This window comes from Lutra lutra, chromosome 4 (assembly GCF_902655055.1).
Source record: "Lutra lutra chromosome 4, mLutLut1.2, whole genome shotgun sequence".
NCBI classification, from domain to species: Eukaryota; Metazoa; Chordata; class Mammalia; order Carnivora; family Mustelidae; genus Lutra; species Lutra lutra.
This window is the reverse complement of record NC_062281.1, coordinates 42160920-42188595: the sequence shown is the minus strand read 5'-3', so window position 1 is coordinate 42188595 and position 27676 is coordinate 42160920. Positions and strand designations below refer to the sequence as shown.

The window sequence follows — 27676 nt, the reverse complement described above, 5'->3', positions numbered from 1 at the left end:
GAGATAGGAAGTGGAGCCAGGATCTGAGTCCAGGTTTCTCATCAGCTATGAAGCCACAGATGTATGTGAAGGAAACAAACAAACAAACAACAACAAAACTGATGGACCTGACCAACTATATTACATTAGATATAGAAGAGGAAAAGGGAAGGATGACTCCAAAGTGTTTCCTCTAGTTGTGAGGGGAGGAATACTGTTCAGATAAAGAGACTAAGAAGGGCAGTAGTTTGATTTGATTTTTAGCCGGTGGACTTTGAAGTAATGGTAAGACATCAGGATAGAAACGTCCTGCTGGGCAGAAGCTCAGAATTGGAGATATTAGATGAGTGATTTTTTTTTTTTTTTACGGATCAGTTTTAAATTGTGGTATCGAAAACACTAGCGTGTGTCTGTCAGAGTTAAAGGACAGAAGCCCAGAGGGAAAAGAGAACATGATGCAGGAGGGGCTGAGGTCCTGCGCAGGCTGCAGAGAGGCGGTCTCAGGGAGTAAAACTAAAGCAGAGTGAACAGGCTGGAGTTCCGAAGGTCCAGGCAACAGGGTACACTCTTTTGGGTTTAAGGAGATGGAGTCACAAATGCAAATAGCTAGGGTTGAGGCTGAAAAGTAGAGGCCGTAATCGTGGAGGGGTGTTATCCAATGCACAGTAAAGGCTGTCAAGCAAGCAAGCAAGGATCATGATCAGATGGATAGTTGAAAAAGAATCTGTCTGGCTACCGCATGAATAGTCCCGGCAGGTGTCACTGGGATCCAGACAGAGGCAGGGATGGCTTGGACCAGGGCAGGTCTTGGCAACTAGACCCAGCTCTAATATTTGAAAGGCCGCGGGTAAGACCAAAGAAAGCTCACATATCATGTGACAAATACTTAAAAGTTGTAAGTTAAGCTAGTAAACTGTCAAATACCATATTCTCTATCCTCCTACCTCGATAAATACATTTTCAGAAGGACCTGGAAGGAAGGCGGAGAGCCGGGGTGGAGTCCACCGGATTTCGGCGGGGTTTTTCTGGAACCCACAGGGCAGAAGAGCGCGGTGGCGGCCCAGATACAGAGGACCACAGCGACACCTGGCTCCGCTCCGAGCTGCGTCCCCGGGCCTCCCGGCCGCGGCTGAGAGGCGGGCTTGTGGACCTGCGGGGGCGTGGCAGGGTCGAAGGGCACGCGGCGTCGGTGTCATGGCGGCCTCCGTGCTGCGCTCCGCCTGCGGCCCACTGCGGCTCGGCTTTGCCTGCCTGTGCCGCCGCCGACCGCCCCGGAGCCTGTGGGCGCGAGCCCGGCGGCTCCCGGGGCTCGTGGGGTCCGCGCGGAGCGTGGCCGCGGCCAGCGGAGCGGGCGCCGTGGGCTCTGACCACTACTGCATGGAGCTGCTGCGGTGAGCGAGCCCGGCTTGCCCCGGCTGGCGGTCGGGGGGCTGCCCAAGGGGGGCTCGGGCGGGCGCGGCGGGACTCGGGGCTGGCCCGGGCGAGCGGACCCCATCGCCTTCCTGCGCTCGGGTTGGCGGGGAGTGAGGCCACGGGAACTTTCACGGCGGTCACAGAATTGTGGCAAAACTCCTTCGTCTGTCACCTTGACTGAAACTTAATTTTTACCTAAACGTACTGCATTCACACCTTCTTAAAAATTTGACAGACGACTTTTAGCTAAGTGAGCTCTTACGTGTCAGGCACTATGCAAAGTACAAGTAATTTACTTATCTTCGTTACAAATTATTGGCGCAAAAATGTAGACCTTACCATTGAGGGTTTTGAGGATTAAAGCATTTAGAACAATGCCCGGCACAAAGCAAGGGCCCAGTGAGTACAGTATAGGCAATTATTATCATATGTAATGGATGAGGATACGAAGGTTTCGAGAGATTAGGGGATTTGCCTGAGATTCAGTAGAATAGTCTCATCAAGTCAGGGCCTGGTGAGTTTTGTTCACCCTGGTAACACCGGAAAGGCTTGGCACATGGCAGCCGTTGTTAATCATGTGTGGAGTCGAGTTAGGTGAATCAGGTCACCAGGTGACCCAGGGTATCTGGGCAGGCTCCTGCCTTGGAATTGGGCCTGACTGCAAAGACCAATGGCTTAGGACCTGCAGCCCTCCTGCTGCCTTTGATTTAAAACAGTGGTGAAATGCTCAATGTACATGGTCTTAACTTCTGAGAAGTGCTAGAATAATTAAACTACCTTGGATTTGACTAGGCTAATAAATCCAATGTTTTTGAATTTCATTTTAGCAAAAGGTTGCATAACACAACAGAATTCCCATGCATTTCAGAATTTTGTTTTTAATCACTTTAAAAAATAACGTTCTCGTCCCCTTCTATTTATTACTTATAACTGAAACAAGATAACAGTTGTGGAAATCAGAGCAATAAGAACTTGTAAAAGCCAAAACTGCCAAAAAGTTGTATTCATTTTTATATATTTTAAAGTTAATCATTTTTTCATGATAAAAAGACACAAGTTGCCAAAATGTTTACCACCCATATCCACTTGTCCAGTGCAATTTTTGACACTTGTAGTATCCTAACTTACCTATCCAGAGGTGAATACTCACTCTTCCTAACTTCTTTTTTCTTTTTAAGATTTTATTTTCTTTGAGAGAGAGAGAGAGAGAGAGTGAACGAGAGAAAGAGCATGAGGGGGTGAGGAGCAGAGGGAGAGGGAGAAGCAAACTCCCTGCTGAGCAGGGAGCCTGATGTGGGGCTCGGTCCCAGGACTCCAGAATCATGACCTGAGCTGAGGGCAGACACTTAAACGACTGAGCCACCCAGGCACCTTCACTCTTCCTAATTTCTTATGTATTATTACGTATAATTAATAGTACAATCACTATATTACATATATATTACTACATATATATTAGTATATATACACAGTGTGTGTATATATATACACACACTATATATGTAGAAATACTATACATGTACTATATACTATACATACATGTAGTCATATATTACATATACATTACATATATATTACTACATACATGTAGTATATCTATTTCTACATATATATAGTGTGTGTATATATATATATATACACTAGTGTGTGTTTATATATATGTATATGTAGTGATCATACTCTTCTTCCAGTAATAGTCTATGGTTATCACATGACAGTTTTCTCAAATATTTATTTACAAATGGGCAGATACTTAATCTGTCCCTATAGGTATTTGAGTGGGATGAACACCTTTGACTCTAGTGATTAAAAAGCTTGGATTTTTACAGGCAGACCTTGTCTGAGTTCATTTTTTTTTTAATTTTTATTTTTTTTAAAGATTTTATTTATTTAATTTGACAGACCGAGATCACAGGTAGATAGAGAGGCAGGCAGAGAGAGAGGGGGAAGCAGGCTCCCTGCCGAGCAGAGAGCCCAACTCGGGCTCCATCCCAGGAACCCGAGATCATGACCCGAGCTGAAGGCAGAGGGTTTAACCCATTGAGCCACCCAGGTGCCCCGTGTCTGAGTTTATTAATCCTAGGTCCATCATTTGAGAAAGTTACTCACATTAAGATTCAGCTATTTCCTCATTTGTAAATTTCTACTACTTTATAGCCTGGTTATGAGGGTTAAATGCAATGATGTATATAAAAATGCTGGCACATAACATATGCACGATAGTAGTTTTTAAATAAAAACAAAAACTTGAAAGAAAGATTACAATTTCTAGCTTCTGACTGACCATTAATCTTTGCAGGATTTGACCTCTGAAATGATCTGGGCAGGGTTGTTATGGGCATGTATGTTATGTAAGGCCTCCATATACTGAAAAAGATACCAGGTCAGAAGTTCAGGTTAGCCAGCCAGAGCTCTGCTAGGAGGCTAGGTTCTTGGGAATATCTCAAACCTAATTTACATAGGTTTCTTGGGGGTATCATTTTGAGGAACCCCAAGGCTGCCTCAGGCCTTGGGATTCGTGCTATAAGGAGGCAAGGAGGTGTTAGTGGTGATGGCTGAAAGTGTACTGTTCATTCTCCTACAGCCTCACTGGGGAACCACCTTTTTGTGACTTGATGGCACAGGTCTATGGAACTAGAACTAGCACAGCAGTCCTAACACTAGATATGCTTATCTTTCATATGTCTGCCTCTCTCTACCAGACCTGAAGTCTATACCTATCTTCAGCATCTAGCACAGTGCTGTCGCATAGTGGGCACTGGATAAATGTTACAGTGAATGAATGAAAATGAAAGGTTCTTGGCCCCGTTGCTGTATAAAACCATCATAGTATGGAGTTTCTCACTATCTGGAATAGTTCTCCAATAACTGGACCTTGTTTGGCTACTTAAGATACCCTTGTCTGCCAATAATCAGTATTTATAACAGTGATCCTGAGTGATGAAGAAATTATTAAATATTCAGTGTGCCTTACTCAGTATAAAGAAGTTGGTAATATTGTTTAGAAAAATTTCCAACCTCCCCCCCCCCAAAAAAAAGAAAGAGAAAGAAAAAAAAAGAAATCTTACAGGGAAATCCTTCTCTGTGTAGAATATCTTATTTCCCAAAGGTTGTTACCATACTAGTAGGTCTTCATTTTTCATTTCGCTATAAGAAACCTGAAGAACTTCACATATTATTTTTAGGAGATATGAAACAGGTCAGTTATCAAGCCTCATTTTGCAAATTAAGAAATAGATATGGCAGGTATCATTTCTGTCAACTACTTGAATGGAAATTAAGATTGTGGTCTTGATTCCAAGTCACTATTTTCTCACTGTTTCATATTAACATCCTAGTGTTTTAAACAATTTTGAAGTTCAGAGTCTTTTTATATTAAAGTTAAATTTTAAAATATATCTGTATGTATGTAGAAGTATAAATTATAGAGCTGTTTTGCCCACACTGTCCATTTTGCAGCTGTAGCCACTTATGGTGAAATTTTTTTAGTAGAGCTATTTTGTGATAGCACTGTTACTTGTCATTATTGCTTCCTTTTGTCTATGTGGAAGTTGGAGGAAATTGTGAAGGGTGTGGCTAGAAGAGGTTTAACTTCTCTGTTAGGCAGACAACAAAATGCGAATCAGTTGAGGAGCCCCTGGGTGACTCAGTCAGTTGAGTGTACAACTCCTGATTTCAGCTCAGGTGGTGACCTCAGGGTGGTGAAATCAAGTCCCATGTTGGGCTCTGCACTGAGCATGGCGCCTGTCTGGGATTCTCTCTCTCTCTCCCTCTGCCCCTCCCTCCTGCTCACATGCTTTTTTTCTGTCTCAAAAAAGAAAATTAAATTGAAAAGAAGTGAACCATTGAAATGTGGGAGTAGTCTGAATTTCAGTACCTAAACTCCATAGAAGGAGGTTGGACCCCCTTTATTTAGATTACTGTTTTATAGGAAATAATGTTATAATAAAGTTCCAATATATTATAGTGAAGTAGCCTTGTTGATAGGCAGTCATCCTATGATGTATATAATAAGGATATTATTAATTTTTTAAAGATTTTATTTATTTATTTGTCAGAGAGAGAGTGAGCACAGGCAGAGTGGCAGGCAGAGGTAGAGGGAGAAGCAGGCTCCCCGCCGAGCAAGGAGCCCGATGTGGGACTCGATCCCAGGACGCTGGGATCATGACCTGAGCCGAAGGCAGCCACCCAACCAACTGAGCCACCCAGGCGTCCCAATAAGGATATTATTTTAAACTTTATATCTTGAAGTAATTTCAAATTGATACAGAAATTACAGAGATAGTACACAGAGTTCCAATATACTCTTCATCCAAGTTCCCTCATTGTTAACATTCTGATCCATTTGAGAAAAAGATGTAGACATGATGCCCCATTACCTCCCCTTAATATGTTGGTGTGTATTTTTTTTTAAGATTGATTGATTTATTTATTTTAGAGTGAGCAAGCTAGAGAGAGAGAGAGCATGTGTGTGTGTGGGAGAGAGGCAGCGGGAGAGGGAGAGAGAGATTCTTAAGCAGTCTTCCTACCAGGTGCAGAGCCTGACATCAGGCTTGATCCCATAACCCCAAGATCATGACCTGAGCCAAAAGCAAGAGTTGGTCACTCAACCGACTGAGCCACCCAGGTGCCCCTTGGTGGGTATTTTTTAATATGTACAAGGGTCCTCTTTCATGTAACTATAGTACAACCATCCAAATCAGGACATTAAAATCAATCCAGTATTACCACTGGATCCACAGACTCCATTCAAATTTTACTGGTTTTTCAATTATGACTTTCATACATCCAGGATCATATGCTACATTTAGTTGTCAAATCTCTTCAGTCTTCTCCAGCCTTGAACAATTTCTCAGTCTTTCCTTATCTTTCATGACCTTGACAGGTTTTGAAGAGAACAGGCCAGTTACTATGTAGAATTTTTCTCAGTTGGGTTTATTTAATGTTTCCTTGTGATTTATACATTTTTGGCAGGAATATCACAGAAGCGACGCTGTGTTTTTCTCAGTCATGTTTCAGGAAGTACATAATTGTTGAGTATCCTATTTCTGTGGTGCAAACCTTTTATTACTTGGTTGAAAAGATATCTTTTGGGTTTCTCCCTTATAAATTTAGTTCATAAGAATGTTAATTAGTATTTTTTGTATTTTTGTGTATTTTGTGAAGCGATACTTCACAGGATATATCAACATTCTGTTTCTGTCAAACTTTCACCCATTTAACATTTTAAGACATTTATTGATGATTTTTGACTGAATTGTTACTTTGATAGTTATCAAATGCTTATTTAAACAGTTTTCAGCAGGGGCGCCTGGGTGGCTCAGTGGGTTGGGCCTCTGCCTTCGGCTCAGGTCATGATCTCAGGGTCCTGGGATCGAGCCCCGCATCGGGCTCTCTGCTCAGCACTGAGCCTGCTTCCTCCTCTCTCTGCCTGCCTCTCTGCCTACTTGTGATCTCTCTCTCTCTGTCAAATAAATAAAATCTTTAAAAAAAAATTTTTTTCAGCATGTCTTCTAGATATATCAGAATTATCAAATAGTACAATTTGGCATTGTACTATTGTCAAGTTTTTCCTTCTCTTCCTAATCATCCATTCTTTTATATTGGTATGGGCTTATGGCATTCTGTTACATTCTGTTACTCTCATTGTTTTTGTTTTTATTTTTTGTTTTTGATGCTCAGATTGTCCCAGGCTTTGTCAGTGAGAATGTCAGGGTCTTTGTCATTTTGAAAAGTCCCTCCACTCTGAATATTTCATTACTTTCTGTCCAAGAAGATATTTCTGGCTTATCTTGTATTTTCCCTGCCCCCACCCTGGACTTTGTCCCTCCTCCAATGAGCCTTAGTTTCTTCTAGTGAAGAATGATATTTAGAAACCAAAGATCTAGGTGTTAGGTGTGTTCTCTGATACTGGGCGCGTGGGGAGTATCATTGCTCCTAGGTTCTGTCAGCAGATGCTGCTGGGAAACCTAAGTGTACACCCAGGCACACAAACCCACAAGATCCATATTTCTGTTTTTATGTCCTATCTGTGTATTAAAAACTGTGAGTTCATACCAATATTTGCTGGTATTACTTTCTTGATTTCTACCTCAGTAGGTCATTTGAATTCTTATTAAAAGTGATTCTGAAACAATAAAAATTATAAATACTATGTAAATCCTAATAAATTAATGGAGATTATTTCTTTTTAACTGGGATTGGGGGCAATTACTTTTTTTGTAATTTTAAAGAAACAAGTATAAAATATAAGAAATTTCAGGCCTACTTTGAATTGAAACCTCTTTTTTTTTCCAGTTACTTCTAGTTAGCATTTTTTGTGTGTACAGTTTGGAAAGTGAAAAGTGACTTGTCTTTTTTTGCCTGTTTGTTGTAGGAAACGAGATTATGAAGGCTATTTATGCTCCCTGCTGCTCCCTGCACAATCCAGAAGCTCTGCTTTTGCACTGAGGGCCTTCAATGTGGAACTGGCTCAGGCTGGTATTAAAATACCTTAAAAAATATTTGCAAAAATGGTGATATAATGTGTTTAATGCTGAACCATAAAGAAATACAGTTATAACTTATATGTTAGATGTGCATAAAGTCTCTGCTGGTGATTTCTTTGTCCCACTATTTAGGCTTACCAATTCAATTCCAAACATAAACTAGCTAACACACTTAATGTTTGTCATGATATCAGGGTTGTAGGATTGAGCCCCTGGGTAGGGCGCCTTGCAGTGTGGAGCTGCTTAAGATTTTCTCTCTCCCTCCCCCTCCGCCCCTTCCCCAGTTGCATGCGTGCGCTCTCAAGAAAAAAGAGAGAGAGAGAGAAATTACTTAGTGAGTGAATGAATGAGTTTATTTAAATGTACATATAATAAAATAAATGTACATATAATAAAATTCACTTTTTGTGGTATACAGTTCTATAGGTTTTCAGACATGCATAGAGTCATGCATTCACCACCATCATGAAAAAAGAACAGTCAACCCCCCAAAATTCCCTCATGTGCCCCTTTGTAGTCAACTGCTCCCCTCTCCCATAGTCTTTTGCATACCCTTCTCGTTCCATTATAAGAGCTCTGAGCATGCAGAGCATGAGATAAACTACACTATTTTAAGCCACAATTTCTCTGTTTGTAAATGGGTATGTTTGTGTGGGTTTGTGGTGAGGACTGTGATCACATAATCTCTGGGACAGCATCTAGCAAAGGGCTGGCACTCCTGGACATTTGATACATGTTACTTCCTTCCCTGCTTTAATCTAGAAAGCCCCTGGTTCTGCTTCCTAGGTTTATTGCCAGACTTGGAAATAATTTTATCATCACTAATCCAATGAAGATTGTTTTTCTTCTCTTCCACTTTTTTTTTTTTTTTTAAGATTTTATTTATTTATTTGACAGATAGAGATCACAAGTAGGCAGAGTGGCAGGCAGAGAGAGAGAGAGAGGAGGAAACAGGCTCTCTGCGGAGCAGAGAGCCCGATGTGGGGCTCGATCCCAGGACCCTGAGATCATGACCTGAGCCGAAGGCAGAGGCTTAACCCACTGAGCCACCCAGGCGCCCCTCTCTTCCCTTATTTTAAAACACTTTTCTATTATGGAAAACTTTGAACATATGTAGAATTAGAGTAGTATAATAAATTCCCATAAACCCATCACCCAGCTCTACCAGTTACTAATTTATGGCCAATCTTGATTTTTCATCTCTATCTGCACCTATCCCCTCCTCACCTCTGTTATTTTGAAATAAGTCTCAGATAAATTTTTTCATCTATAAATATTACAGTATGTATCTCCAGATGATAACTCATTAAAAAGTAACTATAACACCATTGTCATACATTAACAATTTAAGAATTCCTTAATATCATTAAACATCCAGTGTTCAGATTTTTCCCAGTTGTTTCTTTCTCTTCAAATCAGGATTCAGATAAACTCCACATACAGCAACTGGTTCCTCTATCAAATTTCTTTTAATCTTAATGTTCCCCCCCAGAATATGTTTTTTTTCTTGCAATTTCTTTCTTTCTTTCTTTCTTTTTTTAAGATTTTATTTATTTGACAGACAGAGATCACAAGTAGGCAGAGAGGCAGCAGAGAGAGAGGAGGAAGCAGGTTCCCCATTGAGCAGAGAGCCTGATGTGGGGGCTCGATCCCAGGATCCTGGGATCATGACCTGAGCTGAAGGCAGAGGCTTTAACCCACTGAGCCACCCAGGCGCCCCTGCAATTTATTTCTAGGAGAATATTTCCTATTTTGGAATGCAAACCTTGAAAATAATTGGAAGTAATTTGCAGGTTTTACTTAGGAAACTCTTAATGACAACAATTTAATTTATATATAGTTTCAAGGAAAAATTAAAACAAATGTATAGAATTAAACTTAGTTTTTGGCTGAATTCTGTAATTGTGCAGTCACAGATACTGATTTTGAGACTGTGAAGAGTGCATTTATTAAGATATTTGAACGCTGTTTACAGGTTAAGGACTCTGTCTCTGAGAAAACAATTGGATTGATGAGAATGGAGTTTTGGAAAAAAACAGTGGACGACATATACCGTGACAACCCACCCCAGCAGCCTGTGGCCCTCGAGCTATGGAAGGTAAAAAACAAAAACAAAATGCTACTTTTAATTTTTAAGTGTTATTTGAGCATACTTTTTTTTTTTTTTTTTTGAGCATACCTTTTGATGCATACAATTCGGCTAGTGGTGATAGGGAATCTATCCTGAAAATAATCTTAGGCTCATGTAATGTTCAGAGTTCTGTTAGTTTTGACAGAGGAATTTAAAATCATCTACTAATAATTTGCACAGATCTTCAGTGAATTAAAGGAGAAAAGAGGAATCTGGTCTCTTTGTATTATCAATTATATATTTATTTTCCACATATTCGCTGTAGAAATTAAACCCCACAGATTTTGAAGCAGTGGCAGGTTAATAGTTCTGTCTGTCCTTTTTCTAGTGCTCCAGTCCATACTGTGGGTTGTCAAAAAACACACACTGATCTTTGGTGAAGGGAGACTTGCCCTCACCATTGTCTCGACCCAAATATAAAACTGCGTTGTTGAGTCTGATAGAGTTGCATATTCACTGATGAATTTGAAGTATTAGAGAATGGAAACCTATGGGCTAGAGAATTCTTTGGATAGTTAGAAGTATCTAGCGAATAGTTTCACATGGATTCTTCATTCATGAGCAGCCCTGCAGAGTCTGGAAATATGCTACACTATGACTGAAGGAAGGGAATTAGGTGTCTTTTGTCACTGATCTGTGTCCCCACTGTAGTGTCATGAGTGGGGAAAGATAGGTTCTGTGACGGAACCACTGAACAGACCTGACAGGGGTGCACCTCTTCTCAGGTCTGCGCACCAGCAGAGGCAGGCCCCGTTCCTGGGCCCCTGATTGACTTCACAGAGCCCCAGTAAGGATGGAAAGCCAGGCCCCCCCAACCGGGGACTGAGAAGAAAGAGTGGATGGGAAGCTGTGAGTATTAGATTAGTTGTTTACCTCTGTTCATCTCACTTTAAGAACCTCAACCTTGGTGCCTCCGTTTAAAGAAAAGTTTCTCGAAAGCCCAGAAAAACGATGATTTTACACGCAAACATCACTGCAGTGGGGGTTCCTGCTAAGACTTGCATCGAAGGTCCTGGCCTTTGCCTGGAATTATCGTGGAAGACCAGAGCTTCCCTCGACACAAATTGATCTTGTTCTTGGCCTCTCTTAAAAAAAAAACAGAAGATGTATCTGAATTGTAGAATGTTTACACGCGTACCAATTTGTCCAGTTTTAACAGCTGCTTAATTTTGGATGACTGCTGTTGGCCAGCTTTCTGATATGATCAGCGTTGAGGTTATTGTGAATATTTGAAAGAAGCAGGGAGTGTGCAGAGCAGTTGTCCCCATTCATGTCCTCTCCCCCTCCCCATCTTGCTGGAGCATATGCTTATTGGGCCACTGTCCAGTAAAACTTTCCATTGGTTCTTTGGAGAGGGTCAGGTTCTTTTGGAAGATCGGATAGGGAAAGAGTGACAGTGTGTTGTTCAGAGGGCACTTTTCTGCCACAGTGATTCATTGGTGCTTTAAGGGCACAAAATAGTTGCATAGCTGTAATTCCATACGTGTTTCATGTGGACTCTTTCATTTCTCTGTGTATTAATGTTAGTTGCAGTTTGAATTTATAGCCAAAGTTTTTATTCTATTTGGCTTCTGTTTCCAAAATTGTTGATACTTTATTCAGCAGATTTTCTGCTTCATATTAAATACCTGTTTTTTAGCTTGCTCTCTGATTTCCTCCACAATTAGACAGAAGAATTATATTTTGTGGTCAAGGAACTGCAGCCAGTATGGGTTTAGCCTTGAGTAAACAGGAATCTGACTTTCAGAGGTTAAATATTTCTTGAGTACTTTATGTACCAGGAATGGTGCTTGATGGTGGTTGCAAAGATCAGACATGCCTCACTCCACTTAGACACGTAAAAACAAAGCAGTATTAGGATTCCGTAATGTTTTTGGTTTATGGGTGTTTGGCCATAATACTGCAAAGGTGACATGTTCTTCTCAGGGTGTCATGTCTGGAGGCACACTTTGTCCGTCTCTCCTTTATTGGCATTGTTAATTTTCATCACATGGTCAAGGTGTTGCCTGTTTTTCCCAATCTATAATTATAATTCCTCTTACAGAGTAACTGACTTTAAGACGATGCATGTATCCTGCTCCTCCTCAGTTTCTTCCTAAACTTAGCATTTGTGGATGGTTCTTGTCTGATTCAGTCTTGTGACAATTGCAAAATGATAATTTCCAGACTCTAGCACGCCGTCGGCATTACTGATTGGCACTTCACATTCTACCATAAGAAAGAGCCCTCAACCTCCTGTGTTTGTTTATTCATTTGTTTATTAATTATTGCTACAAACTCATTAATTATTTTTTCCATAGTTTATAATTCATTACTATATTTAATTATTTTGGTGTTCAAGCTGGCCCAGATTTGGACAGTAGGACCCCTTTTAGACTGGCTCCTGTGTCCTTTTGATGTGTACCCCATACTTTGGGGGGCACTTTCTGTTTCCAGCACAGTAAAATATTCTAGGATCACCTTGAATCTCCCCTGCCCCAACTCTGGAATCACACATTTCTCCAAGAGCCTCGTTTCCTTTGGGAGGGATGGGCCTGGAGACCATGATCTAAGCACTAGATGTGCTTTTTCCTACTGAGTGTCTTTGTTTGCTAAGATAACACTGTGCCCTGTGGATTATTTTCTTTAGACCTTTAGTTATACTTTCCATATTTGGAGAAGTGGTTATTTTCACTAAGTAGGATTTTCATCCTATGGAAAAAAGTTTACATGAGATAAAGAAGCATAGAAGTCAAGACGCGTCATGTAACAGAAGCTCATATTTAATTCATGTTTTGTTTTTGTTTTGAAAGTGCAATTGTTAAATTACTAATAGCATAAGAAAAAAAGTCTAGTGGAAATGTTCTGGATGTATCATCTGTTCTTGGAAATGTTTTGAAATGTTTTCTAGGGACATTTTCTTTTCCCCTGATATTTCTTTAATATGGCTGTTTATCTGGTGATGAGTTATTACAAATGTTTCCTTACCTAGTTTTGTACTTGGTATGTTTATTTATTTATATATTTTAAAAATAAATTTATTTATTTATTTATTTATTTATTTTAATAAACATATAATGTATTTTTATCCCCAGGGGTACAGGTCTGTGAATCGCCAGGTTTACACACTTCACAGCACTCACCATAGCACATACCCTCCCCAATGTCCATAATCCCACCCCCCCTCTCCCGGCCCCCCTACCCCCATCAACCCTCAGTTTGTTTTGTGTGATTAAGAGTCACTTATGGTTTGTCTCCCTCCCAATCCCATCTTGTTTCATTTATTCTTCTCCTACCCCCTTAACCCCCCATGTTGCATCTCCACTTCCTAATTGGTATGTTTATTTTATTCAGGTCTGCTGAAGTCATTTCTAGTACTTTCTAAAAATTTACAGCACTGTTGTTTTTTTAGGCTGTCAAAAGACATAATCTGACCAAAAGATGGCTTATGAAAATCATTGATGAAAGAGTAAGTTGAAATTGCTCAAGTCTTAAGTGTTTTCTTCCTTTTTAATCTGTAAACTAATTCCTCAGGGAGGAAATGTTTTAATATGTGGTTATATTTTAGAGGAAGGCAACTTTTAGAGGACTGTGCCCTTCTGTCCATTCTCCCTCACTGCCTGCCACCCCCTCAGCCCCCTGCCTCCATGTCTTGAGTCAGACAGGCAAACAGAAGCACCAGGCAGAGGCATATGTGTGCCTCTGTTTTGTGGTTTTTAGTTTTTTTTTTTTTAATGGAAATGTTCAGACTTATACAAAAGTAGAGAGAAGAATGTAATATACTTTCATGTATTTGTAACCCAGCTTTAGCTAGGAACACATGTCCACTCTTGTTTCATCTATATTCTACCAACTCCTCTCATTAAACTCTAGGGATTATTGTAAAGTCAATCCCAGATAGCATATTAGTTGATCTGCAAATATATATGTATCTTGAAAAGATTAAAAAAATGCTTTCAGGGGCGCCTGGGTGGCTCAGTGGGTTAAGCCTCTGCCTTGGGCTCAGGTCATGATCTCAGGGTCCTGGGATTGAGCCCTGAATCGGGCTCTTTGCTCAGCAGGGAGCTTGCTTCCCCCTCCCCCTCTGCCTGCCTCTCTGCCTACTTGTGATCTCTCTCTCTCTGTCAAATAAATAAATAAATAAAATCTTTTAAAAAAATGCTTTTAGGGGACGCCTGGGTGGCTCAGTTGGTTAAGCAGCTGCCTTCGGCTCAGGTCATGATCCCAGCGTCCTGGGATCGAGTCCCACATCGGGCTCCTTGCTCAGCAGGGAGCCTGCTTCTCCCTCTGCCTCTGCCTGCCACTCTGTCTGCCTGTGCTCACTCTCTCTCCCTCTCTCTCTCTGACAAATAAATAAAATCTTTAAAAAAATGCTTTTAGGAAACGTATCCACAATAAATGATCATACCTTAAAAAATGACAGATAGTTCCTTAATACCATCCAAACTTAAGTAGTCCTGCACATACCTTTATGTACACCCAGTATTTGGATCTCTGTCCAGATAGTAGAGGGAATAAGGAAAGTCTGATGGTTCCACAGAATGGAGTACTACACTGGATTCTAAGAACTGAGTTCTAGGTCCAATGAAGCATGCAAATTGCTCTCTGTCCTGGGCTAACTTATGTAATCTTTCTGACACATTGTTGGCTTAGTGTCCTCATCAGCCTGATATTAATCACATACTGTTGACATGAAGATATGTTTTGTTTATTTGGATACAACCCATTAATATCCATAGGCTATAGTAATTATAATGTAAGCCAAAACGGGAGATAATTATTCAGCATTTAAAAAAAAAATTGCTCAGCTGGCCTACAGCATTAATTGGCACTAAAAAGATCTGTTTTTCCCGTCTTTTCTGTTTTGTTTGTTTTTTTAAGATTTATTTATCTTAGAGAGCACATGCACAAGTGCGTTTGAGGGGGGAATGCAGAGGAAAAGCAAGAGAATCTCAAGTAGATTCCCCACTGAGTGTGGAGTGTGTGTGTTGGGGGGGGGGCTCGATCTCATGACCCTAAGATCATGAGATTATGACCTGAGCCAAAACAGAGTCAGAAGCCTAACTGACTAAGCCACCCAAGCCCCAAAGGTGTTTTCTGTTTTTATGAGGTAAAGACAGAGAATTCAAGACAGAGATAACTTTTTGGTTTAATGGAAAATGACGTTTGGCATTTGTAGGGAGGGATGGTTAAAAGACTGGAATCAGTCTCCCACATTGATCTTTAGATTCAATGCAGCCCCTATAAAGATTCCAGCTGCCTTTTGGCAGAAATTGACTAGCTCATCCTGAAATCCACATGGAAATGCAAGAGACCCAGAATCACTAAAACAACCTTGAAAAAGAAGAAAGTTAGCTCCAAAATTAGTAATCAGATTCTGGGGTAATGGCGTGACATAGACATATAGATCAATGGCATAGAATTGAGAGCCCAGAAATAAACCCATATATTTATAGTTAATTGATTTTTTTTCACAGGGGTGTGAAGACAGTCCAATGGGGAAAGAATAACCATTTCAATAAATAATGCCAGGACAACTGGATATCCACATGTAAAAGAAGGAGTTTGGATGCCTATTTAACACCATGTACAGAAACTAACTCCAAATAGATCAAACGCCTACATGCAAGAGTTGAAACTAAAACATTTAGGAAAAAACATTGGCATAAATCTTTGGGACTTCAGGTTAGGCAGTGATTTCTTCAATACAATACTAGAAGCCTAAGCAATAAAAGAAAAAAAACCCAGGTCATTTGAGTTTAACAAAATTAAAAATTTCAAGAAAGTGAAAAGGCAGCCCATGGAATGGGAGAAGGTATTTGCAAGTTACATATTTGATAAGGAACAAGTATCTAGGGTATGTGAAGAACTCTTATAACTCAAAAATAAAAAGACCAATAACCCAGTTTAAACTTGGGCAAAGGATCTGAGTAAACCTTTCTGCAAGGAAGATCTACAAATGACTAATAAGCAGCTAAAAGATGTCAGCATCTTTTCATTAGGGAAATGCAAATCAAAACCAGAATAAATGACGCCTTTACACTCATTAGGATGCTGTAATAAAAGAGATGAACAGTAACGAGTGTTGGTGCGGATGTAGAGAAATTAGAGACCTTCATGCATTGCTCATGGGAATGGGAAATGGTGCAACCGCTTTGGAAGAACAGTTTGGCGGTTCTTCAGAAAGTTAGACACAGAGTTACCATTGACCCAGCAGTTCACTCCTGTATTTATACTCAAGAGAAATGAAAACGTGTGTGCATACAAAACTTGCACATGAATGTTCATAGCATTATTCGTAACAGTCCAAAAGTGGGAAAAAGTCTGTCAATGAATGAATAAAAATACAATGTTTTTATCCATACAATGTAATATTCTTAATAATTTCTTCAGTTAAAAAGAACCAGGTACTGATACATGGCTCCAACACAGATGAACCTTAAATCTACTAACTGAAAGAAGCCAGATACAAAAAACTATGTATCACATCCCGGCATTTTTTTTAAGGATTTTATTTATTTGTTTGAGAGAGAGAGAGACAGTGTGTGTGTACAAGCAGGACGGACAGGCAGAGGGAGAAGCAGACTCCCCACAGAGTGGGGAGCCTCGTGCGGGGCTCCATCCCAGAAACCTGAGATCATGACCTGAGCCGAAGGAGACGCTTAACCAACTGAGCCATCCAGGCACCCCATGTATCATTGCATTTTTATTAAATGTCCAGAACAAACAAATCCATGGAGACAGAAAGTAAATGAGTGGTTTGCTGGGGGATGAGGGAAGGGGGAAATGGGAAGTAACTGCTTACAGGGTTTCTTTTTGAGGTAGGGAAAACATTCTGGGATTAGATCTCTGTGATAGTTGCACAACTTTGTGAAGGTACTAAAACCACTGAATTGTACATTTGAAAAGGGTATATTTTATGGTATGTGAATTAAGTCTCAACTTTTAAAAAATGTAAAAGATTGGACTAGACATAAGTTTTTCCCCCTGGGATAATTGCTGGTGCCATTTTCTTCTGAAACAAACAAACAACAAGAAAAAACAGGAGGGGAGGGTGTATTTCCTTAGCAATAGAGTATTTGTAAATATAATATTATAAAAGTAGCAGCCAGATGTTCTTGCTCTGAGATTTACATTTTTCTGTTTCTGGAATATAGTGTGATCAGGTAACATAATCATCCCTGTTACTTTATTGAACATGGTTTCTTGGGGTGGGATCTGGTTATGATCTCCTTTCCTTTTCTAGGCATCTTTTTTATTAATAATACTGACTTGGCAGTTAAAATGTATGGGTTTGAATCCTAACCCCACCATTTACTAGTTATGTGACCTCGGGCATATTGCATAATATATTTGTGACTCGGTTTCTTTATCTGCAACATGGAAAAAGCATTAATCCCATATCTTTTGGGAGGAGGTTTTTAGGTTTAAGAAGATAATGTCTAAAGTGCTTAATGAGAACTCAGTTAAGTTTGTTTCTCAGTATTCCTTGGGCTTTCAAAGGAATTAAAAATTAAGCTAACCACATGGCTGTGGTGATTGGTGCATTGACATTATTCCCAAGGTATTATTTTGAGGGGTGATTTGTAAGTATTGAATGTGTAGGACTTTAATATTTTAATTTTATTTTAATCTTATTGTTTACTAAATAATATACAATTTTTAAAGTTCTTTTTTAGTTCTTTAAGGCAAAAAAAGGGACCTTTTCTTTATAAAATATTGACAATTTGGGGGCACCTGAGTGACTTAGTTGGTTAAGTGTCTGCCTTCAGCTCAGGTCATGATCCCGAGGTCCTGGGATTGAGCCTACATCGGGCTGCCTGCTCAGCAGAGAGCATGCTTCTCCCACTCTTTCTGCCTGCTACTCTGCCTACTTATACTCTCTCTCTCTAATAAATAAATAAAATCTTAAAAAAATTTTTTTTCTAAAAAAAAAATACATTAACAATTCATCAAACTTTATTTCCATTTTGTTTGACTATAGGAAAAAAATTTGGATGACAGAGCATATCGTAATATCCAGGAATTGGAAAATTACGCTGAAAACACACAGAGCGCTCTTCTTTACTTAACACTAGAAATATTGGGTGAGTCTTTTTTCTATTTTTACATTCTCTTTTTCAAAGAAAATACCGTTCAGACTTGACTTTTTCATAATTTGATAGTCTGGTCATTGTAACACCAAAGTTTTTCTTTGTACCACCGAAAAATGAAGTTTTTTCTTTTTTCTTTTATTCCCCAAAGAGGGGGAGTATGTAGCTTTCTTGGGAGTACAGACTAATCAAAATACTCAAGCTCTCATAAAAGTACTTTAGCTACCTCATGGGAATGCTGTAATTAATACTCTGGTAATTGCAGATGATTTTCCTTTTTTAAGCGTCTCCTACAATTTGAAAGGCCTGGGGCCTGACTCTTCCTTCCCTGTGGATAATACTTCCCCATGTTTAAAAAAAAAAAAAGAGTAGAAAATATAAAACTGCATTTCTGAAAGTTTTTATGAGATTTTTTTTTCTTTCCTCTTAAAAATAAATATAACGAATTTAGATACTTCTCATCTGACTTTAAGTTGGTGAAGTCTTCTTGTAATGAGGAAATTATTTCGACCAAAGACAATAGCCTCTCTTTTGAAGAAGGTCGTATATCTTTCAGTCACCCTAAAGGAATAACACAAGTCCCTATTGAGATTCCCAGGCCTCTTTGGCCTGTACACCCAGGGACATGTTTGCCAACACAATGAAAGGAGGGAGCAAAGAGCAGAATGTTTGTCAAGCGCATACTTAAAATGAGGTCATATGGAAATGGCATTGAAAAGAAGAAATGGAAGACTTGTAATGTTTTTCCAAGACAGCTGATTAAAATTCCAAATGTGTTCTCGGTGTGCTGTAGTCCAACGAAGACTCTTTTATTTAAAAGTTGAGATTTGGAAACCTGTTCAGTGGTAAACAGTCAGCTTGTTTGTTCTCATGCCCAGTTTTGCTCAAATAAGTACTGTTTTTCAGATATAAAACATAGGATCAACACCTGCTTTTCCATGTGTAGGTGGTTTCTCCAAGCTGCTTCTATTGAGTTGTTGTGCATTTAAGGAGTAAAGAGCAGCCCTGTCGCTTAATTTCTGAACTCGTAGGTGTAAAGGACCTTCATGCAGACCATGCCGCGAGTCACATTGGAAAAGCCCAGGGCATTGTGACTTGCTTGAGAGCAACGCCCTATCATGGAAGCAGAAGAAGGGTGTTCCTTCCCATGGATATTTGTATGCTGGTAAGACCGTTACTTGTTTCCTCTCATGATTTACCTTGGGAACTTGGGGAGGGCCATGGTCTCTTGGTTCTTTGCTTCATCTATTCAAGTAACCGCTTTGAAACGAATGCTGATTGCTTTTTGGCTCTGGTTAGCAAGTCAGAATTTTATCAATCAGGCAGTTTGGTCCATGATGGATCCATGTGTTTGTTTTCTTGTAAATTTTGTTCTACCTGCAACGGTGGTGAACTAACATCTTGTTGCATATTCTTCTAGGAGTGTGTGTGTGTATGTGTGTCTGTATACACACACGTGCATATACATATATTTTCAAAACAGAATAGGCATTATACTGAACACACTCTCTACCACCTGTTTTTCTTGAACTAAGTTAAAGTGTGCCTTTAGATTCCTAATGTGATATGTACTTTCCCACCCAGCATGGTGTTTCCCAAGAGGATTTTCTACGGAAGAACCAAGATAAAAATGTGAGAGATGTGATATATGACATTGCCAGTCAGGCACACTTGCACCTGAAGCATGTAAGTAGCCTCTCGGCCACACCAGGTAAGAGATGACCATGTCTAGACATGGCCGTTCTTACGGACTGGCTGTTATCCCCAGCCTTTATTCTGTTTCTCGCTGAAATCCCAGTAGATTTATCTCAGGGCCTGTTGTGAACTCGCTCTTGCTTTTTACCGTCCTCCTTTCTCCCTCTCAGTGGCTGAACCCATCCTTCCTTGCTGAGCTCCTGTCTGCTCTGTGCGTCTGCCAGCTCTCGCTCTCGGGGCAGGGCGTGTCTCTGCCTTGCCAGGGCTGATGGCTCCTTTCCCAGGAGCTCATGTCCTCAGCGTCCACAGCTGGCGTGATAATTCACCCCCTTTCTGGGCAGCCTGTGGACCCTTCCATGGCTCATTTTCCTCTCCCAGTAAAACTTTTGTGAGTAAGTAAAACTTCACATTCATGGTTCCCTCAACACCAGCATCACCGTGGCACTGTTCACCTTGCCATCATTCACTTCCCTCCTAGTAGTAAGCCCTACTAAATAATCCTATTGCCACATTTAATGGGCACTGAAAATTCTCATTCATTTTAACTCTTTCTGCTTTTGGCACCACACACAATTTTTTCTCCTTGAAACTTTCTGCTATCTTTGCCCCTTGGTTCTCTGACTTGGCTCCTAAACTGGTTCCTGATTTCTCCTGCATACCACTTTCAGTGTTTCCTAAAGGTTCGTTCTTCATGTTTTCTCACACTGTGATTTGTCTTTTGTTGACTCCCCTGCCGCTCCTTTTTTTTTTTTTTTTTTTTTTTTTTTTTTAAGATTTTATCCTTAAGTTATCTCTGCACCCAATGTGGGGATTGAATTCACAACCCTGAGATCGAGACTCTCATGTTCCATTGACCGAGCCAGCCAGCAGCCCCCTGGCTTCTTGAAACTATGTCCTTCATTCCAGCAATGCTATTCCTTCTTGATTCTCCTGAAACTATTCCTTTATTTTAGTGGCTCCTGAAAACTTGGTTGAAATTTCTATTTCTTTGATTCTCATGATGCTATTTCTTCCTGGTTCTTTCTGTGAACCACCTCCCACCTCTGCTTTTTTTTTTTTTTTTTTTTGAGCTTCAGTAGATCCTAAACACTTGTCATTTACTTGCAAATCTCAGGGCCTTTGTTCTTGTTGTTTATCTGCCTGGAAAATGCTCTTCACCCTTCAACTCCTTTACCCCCCAACCCCATAGTCAGTATTAAATATGACCTTATCAGAAAGATCTTTCCTGGCCACCATATCTAAAATAACATCCTCCCATTCTATCACCCTCAGTCCCTTTACCTTGCTTAGCACTTTTCACTGCCTGACATACTAAAAGTTTCTTTAATGCCTTCCCACCTCATAGAATGTAAGTGACTTTGTTTGGTTCTAATTTTTTTTTTTTAAAGATTTTATTTATTATTTATTTGACAGAGAGAGATCACAAGTAGACAGAGAGGCAGGCAGAGAGAGAGAGAGAGAGGGAAGTAGGCTCCCTGTCGAGCAGAGAGCCCAATGCAGGACTTGATCCCAGGACCCTGAGATCATGACCTGAGCCGAAGGCAGCGGCTTAACCCACTGAGCCACCCAGGCGCCCTGTTTGGTTCTAATCTTATTGCTTCATCTAAAGTGCCTGGTACATTATAGGCACTCAGTAAAATTTGTGAAGTAGTAAATAGGTAACCAGATTGTAAGCTTTCTGAAGGCAAATAGTACATCTTAATTTTTTTAAAAAAAATTTCCTGAAGCACAATTATCTGCCATGACAGAGATATAAATAAAATACATGGAACTTTAGATGAGAAATTACTTAAAATTAGCAGAGTTTTAGGTAAGATCTGAGAACACAAGAATCATAAAAGCAGGAAGGCCTTGTGTTGGAACCTGAATAGTCCCAGTTGATGGACACTTAAGGCACCTGAAAGATAACAAATTCCCAGGCCGCACACCCTGGAGATACAGTAAATCTGGGATGGGGCCAGGAATTAAAATTTCCAAATGATTTTAAACAGCCATGTTTGAAAACTACTAGTTTGCAGGTTATGTGAACTAGGACCCTGGAAAACAGGTTTGGAAGGTAGGCTGAAGAAAGAGTATGGAGTTTGGGAGGCTTTTGAAAGGCACTGGAGGATGGGAGATGGGAGTGCAGACTCTGGAATGGGAACTTTCAGTCCTAGCCCTGCAATTTACTAATCACATGATCTTAACCCCTGTGCCTCAGTTTCCTCCTCTGGGAAAGAAGGTCGTATTTGTACCTAACTCAAAGGGCTGTGATTTGGATAAATGGGGTTAGCATGTATAAAGACTTTATAACTGTGCCTGGCATATCATAAGTGACATGTTTCCTCATTGTCACCATCAAGTAGAGCAGGGACAGTAGTGCTGGATATGAGAGAACCTGGCCAGCAGTGTTTGAGACGAATCTGGGAAGTGGGAGATCAGTTAGGAGGCTTATTGAGGACAGAGAGAAAGAGGATCTGACTTAGAGACGGTAGATGTGTATACCGATTTATACACACACAACAGAGGTGGAATCAACTAGACTCGATGACAGACTGGGTTGTGGCAGGATCAGGGAGAGGGAAGGCTGCAGAATTCAAGTTTAGGTAGTGATGGTGCCATTCAGAGACTACCGTGAAAGCAGTGGCATGCCGGTGCTGATTAGTAGCTTCTGGACCACCTGTTGGTCATCACTGAATTTAAGGGGGTTCAAGAATATTCAGGGAGATGGGCTATTGAAGACTGCTGGATTGTGACTTTGAAGGAAGGCCAGAGCTAGAAATAGAGATTTGGGAGTTATCCATATAGAAAGCCTATGGTTAAAGCTCTAAGTGTGGATGGTATTGTCCAAGGAGAATGTACATCTAGACATGAGGACCAGGGGCAGACCCCGAGGCCCACCTCTGCCTCTCAGGTCGAAGGAGTAAGGACCCTTTATTTGGAAGGAGAAGGAACTAGTGATCAAAGAAGTAGGTGCACTAAGAATCATTCTCTTGGAAACACAGGGAGGAGAAAATTCTAAGAAAGGGGAGTATTAAAATTTTGCGTGCCATAGAGAGGTTGAAAAGATGGGTATGGTGGTTTAAGTAAATTGTGAATGATCTTGAAAAGAGCCATTTTAATAGACAGGAGAGGGTAAAACCAGAATGCGGGGGAAAGACGTCAGGTAATAGAGGCGATGTCTGACAATATAAACGAAGACCTGGGGGCACCTGGGTGGCTCAGTGGGTTAAAGCCTCTGCTTTCGGCTCAGGTCATGATCCCAGGGTCCTGGGATCGAGCCCCGCATGGGGCTCTCTGCTCAGCAGGGAGCCTGCTTCCTCCTCCCTCTCTGCCTGCCTCTCTGCCTACTTGTGATCTCTGTCAAATAAATAAATAAAATATTAAAAAAAAAAAAACAAAAAACAAAAAACGAAGACCTGTAGACAGGAGTGGGCTTGGTGAGCGCAGGATGATGGGCTCTGCGTGAGTGGGTCACGGCTTTGTAGTCAGGGGTCCTGGTGAGCCAGGTGGGATAGGTGAGGTCGGAGCCAAGTGTGGAGGCTTCGGAACTCCAAAATGAAGACATAAGACTTGGTGTATCAGGGAGTTAAGATAAAGAACATAAAAATAAAACAGTGACTAAGGAAGTTCATTTGGCAAACTGTATGAACTGATGAGAGGTTGAGAATGCAGGCAGGAGATCACTTAGGAGGCTCTTAAATTCCTGTAACCAGGAGATGCCCACAATCTAAGCTAGGGCCGTGCCGGGTCTCCTGAATGCGAGACCACCCCTCACTAGAGAGCTAGGGGGCCAAAGTGGTAAGATGTTATAAGGCAGCTGGAAAAGGCCAAAGCCAAGTCCGTTAGGCTTAAGAAATTAATTTTAATTGCAAGAGAGCTATTTTCTTGCCTTTGAAAGAGGCCGTAGCCATGTTGTTAAACTTCTAGTGTTGCTTTGTGATCACTTTCAGAGGCGGAGTGTTTATTTCCAGAAATATCTACATTTGAAGCCAGTTTCCTTTTGTCCTCCTTTGTAGGCTAGGTCCTTCCACAAAAGTGTTCCTGTGAAAGCATTTCCTGCTTTTCTTCAGACGGTAAGTAGATTCACAGAGAAGGCTGTTTAATTAGTGAAACAGATGTGTATGATCTCTTTTTCTATTTTGTAAGGTTCCCAGTGCAGTTCTTTAGCATGGGATTTTTGTTTTGCTTCCCTCTCTTCTGGTGGGTTTTGTTCATTATATTCTGCTTTTGGTGACAGCCACGCCTGTGATGCTGGGGCATGTGAGGGGAGTCACCAGACTGCATAGGTCTATAAGGTGTGTGTGTTTGTGTACACCATTAGCCAGACTTTGCTTTGGGTCAAATCCTAGTTTGTGAATGTCCAGTGGAGCTCTGATTTTGAGGTCAGATTTCATCTGTATTTTTTTTTTTATTGATTTACTGATTTATTTATTTAATTGTCAGAGAGAGAGGGAGAGAGCATGAACAGGGGGAACAGCAGGCGAGGGAGAAGCAGGTTCCCCACTGATCAAGGAGCCTGATGTGGGACTCAGTCCCAGGACTCTGCGATCATGACCTGAGCCGAAGGCAGACGATTAACCAACTGAGCCACCCAGGTGTCCCTCATCTGTATTTTAATGGAATTTTCTTCTAATTATAAAAACTACATTCCCTGAACAGAGATTTGGACAATATTAAAAAAAAAAAAAATGAGAAGGAGAGAACACTCCCCTGTAATGCTGAGACCCAGACATAACCACTGCTTATTCTGTTCTTTGCTTTTTTTAAATGAATTTTTGTGTATAGTTGAAATCACACTTTATATGTCATTGTCCTACTTATCAAGCATCTAGCCACACTGTTAAAAATATTTATAAATACAGGGGCGCCTGGGTGGCTCAGTGGGTTAAAGCTTCTGCCTTTGGCTCAGGTCATGGTCCCAGGGTCCTGGGATTGAGCCCCCGAGTCGGGCTCTCTGCTCAGCGGGGAGCCTGCTTCCCTTCCTCTCTCTCTGGCTGCCTCTCTGCCTACCTGTGATCTCTGTCTGTCAAATAAATAAATAAAATCTTTGAAAAAAAATTTTATAAATACACTATTTAATGGCTATATAATATTCTATCATGTGCTGGTACCTCAAGTTCATTAACTGTTCCTTATAATTAGATATTATAAACTATTAAAATGAACATAGAATTCTTAGAGATGGAAGGTTGATCACAAAATATTAACTATTGGTCACTTAACGTTACAGAACGTTATGAATAACTTGAGCTCTTTTTTCCAAAAAAAAAGAGAAAACATGTGAAAGTACACTAAAATATCTTCAAAGTTTTTTTTCATTCTCTTTAAAAATTTTTAATATTTGATATCTACAAATAAATGTGGTTTGTCTACATATATGTGCCCATTATAAAGCATAATGCCACAAACACCCATGAGCTCACCACTCAATCCAGGAGCGAGAAGGTCACCATCAAACCACAGTTGTGTTCTTTCCCCCTTCTCATCCCCCTGCCTCTGCCTGCCTCCTCCAAACAGCTCTCTGAATTTTGAATTTATTATTCTGTTGCTTTTATTCCGAAAAGGCTCTTCCCCGTATTATATATTCCTAACCAACATGTTGTTTTGTTTAGTTTTTTGGTTTTGAGCTTTATAAAAATGGGTCATACCTGTTTCTGTCTAGCTCACACTTTTTTTTTTATATAATTTTTTTTTCCCAGCGTAACAGTATTCCTTGTTTTTGTACCACACCCAGTGCTCCATGCAATCCGAGCCCTCTCAAATACCCACCACCTGGCTCCCCCAACCTCCCACCCCCCACCCCTTCAAAACCCTCAGATTGTTTTTCAGAGTCCATAGTCTCTCATGGTCCACCTCCCCTTCCAATTTCCCTCAACTCCCTTCTCCTAACTCCCCTTGTCCTCCATGCTATTTGTTAGGCTCCACAAATAAGTGAAACCATATGATAATTGTAGGTCACACATTTCACTGTGGTATATTTCACTGTGTGAATAGTGCCTTTTTTTTTTTTTTTTTTTTTTTTTGGTCAAAGACCTGGATTGCAGGTTTTTTGCTACTACGACACAGAGCAGCTGTGCACATTCGTGCACATGTCTCCTGTTGTACATATCTATAAGTTTAGGGTTTAAAACATAGATGCTAAATTTGTACGTACACCTGTCTGTCTGTGTGTTGGAAAAGAGTCTGGGAGAAAATACAATCCCTTTTGTTGTCTTCTGGCTCATCTGTATATTCTCGCGAATCCCCAGCGGGGCTTCTGTGGGATCACCCAGCTTGTCCTGCAGACACTAGGGGGAGCTGTGCACGTGGACTGAGAAGGCAGGAGTTGTCTCAGGATTGTGTAGTGCAAAACTAAGTGGCTTCTCCGTTCGATCAAGTTATTGCAATAAACTTAAAATGTACAGATTAATAAAAACTGAAAACCATAAAATAAAGAGGATGGCCCATTGCTGCTGTTTTCCATCCTGCTCCCCAACCCCCACGAAAGCTTAATGAAGTTTTGTGTGATGGGGGAAGCATGGGGTGACATTTATAGGGAACCTGTGGTGGTTCTCCCAGATTGCAGATTGTTTTCTAACAAGAACATAGAGACCCATTAAACTTTTCCACAAAATAATTTTTTTAACAAACAACTTAAGCTTGTCCTCATGGCACAATGCATTTGTGCAGGCAGGGAGGGGGCGGTGGTGGTGGCGTTCAGTGTCCTTGATTAAAACACCCCTTCTGTTTTCTACAAAATCTAGTAATAACACCTGGCAAACAATAGTTTCTGTAATATTTTACATATTTTGTGTAAAACATAAATTATAATAAATTTACATTCTGTAAGTTATGACCAGAATTGAGTTGTTATTTCTAGTATTAGCTCTTTGGTCCTGTTTTACTGGTCTAATAGAAACTTCTTAGATGTCTTTATTTTCTCTCTCCCTTTTAAAATTCTCATTTAAATTCTTAGTACATGGAAGACCATCTCAGGGAAACTAAAATAGCCTTAATACTTAGACCTTTTCTTTAATTTCTTTAAAAACCTTAATCATTCTGTGACCTCATGACTATTACTCTCGTTTTCCAGGTTGCCCTGGAGGACTACTTAAAGAAAATTCAGCGGGTGGATTTTGACATATTCCACCCATCTTTACAGCAGAAGAATACGTTACTTCCATTATCATTGTATATTCAGTCATGGAGAAACAGATATTAAAATAATTTTATGGCACTGTTCTTTAGTTTTTTTAGTTTTACAGAAGTATACTGGTTAGGGTCCTTGTTTGCAAACAACAGGAACTGACTGTTTACATGATGAGAAAGCGGATTTTTAGGTTGGCTGTAGGTAGTTCACAGACCGATGAGACGTTGCTGGGGGGCGAGGGGACCTCGATGATGCTCAGATCCTGCCAGGGGGCACCACCTCTGTCCCCAGCAGCCCAGACCCATTGTGATGCGCGCTCTCTGTCAAGTCGGAGCCCCAGAGGGCCTGTGGTTTTAGCTGCACTGAGCCTTCAGGCTGCCCTTCAGCCACCAGGGGGCAGGAAGCAGGCCCACCTCCACCCTTTCTCCTCCTTGGAGGAGGGCCGGGAGCTCAGGTGACCATTGTCTGCCTGTGGAACAGCCACACTCAGCAGGCCAGTCCAGCTAGGAAATACCTTTCCTTCGGGGTCACGGAGAGTGAAGTGAATATTGAGGAATGTCAGTCACTATGTTAATGGCTTCATATCCCAAACATTTCATCTTTACAACTCTGCAAATTTACCCATGATGAGAAAATAACTTCCTTAAGGTAAGCTAGATGGCTGTCCAGAGCTAGAACCTTAATTTGACTTTAGGTCTGGCTGACTTGAAAGCTTTTGTCTTGTTAACCCTGCTGCTTTACTGTCTGTCCTTCAGCATTATCATGATCGTGACCGAAATGGTATTAA

General features: G+C 40.6%; 1 protein-coding gene across 6 annotated transcripts; it reads left to right on the top strand.

The window, feature by feature from the left end:
* The first annotated feature begins 1137 nt into the window (after nt 1-1137).
* On the top strand, nt 1138-26976 carry NDUFAF6 (NADH:ubiquinone oxidoreductase complex assembly factor 6). Of its 6 annotated transcripts, none has more exons than XM_047728218.1 (9): nt 1140-1370; nt 7769-7868; nt 9856-9978; nt 13403-13459; nt 17975-18077; nt 19115-19248; nt 19668-19769; nt 23777-23833; nt 26833-26976. In XM_047728218.1, the coding sequence occupies exons 1-9, from the start codon at nt 1174-1176 to the stop codon at nt 26959-26961; spliced, it is 1002 nt and encodes a 333-aa protein (XP_047584174.1). In that variant the 5' UTR covers nt 1140-1173; the 3' UTR covers nt 26962-26976. The 6 variants fall into 6 exon arrangements, with proteins under 6 accessions (XP_047584175.1, XP_047584176.1, XP_047584174.1 ...); XM_047728221.1 differs by having other exon boundaries at nt 1232-1370; nt 7769-7872; XM_047728219.1 differs by lacking the exon at nt 13403-13459 and having other exon boundaries at nt 1138-1370.
* The last annotated feature ends 700 nt before the right edge of the window (nt 26977-27676 follow it).

Coding starts and splice junctions, on each gene's coding strand:
- NDUFAF6 (XM_047728218.1), top strand. CDS start 1,174: ATGGCGGCCTCCGTGCTGCGCTCCGCCTGCGGCCCACTGCGGCTCGGC. Junction 7,869..9,855: donor TCAATGTGGAACTGGCTCAG/GCTGGTATTAAA, acceptor CGCTGTTTACAG/GTTAAGGACTCTGTCTCTGA. Junction 19,249..19,667: donor CCATGGATATTTGTATGCTG/GTAAGACCGTTA, acceptor TTTCCCACCCAG/CATGGTGTTTCCCAAGAGGA.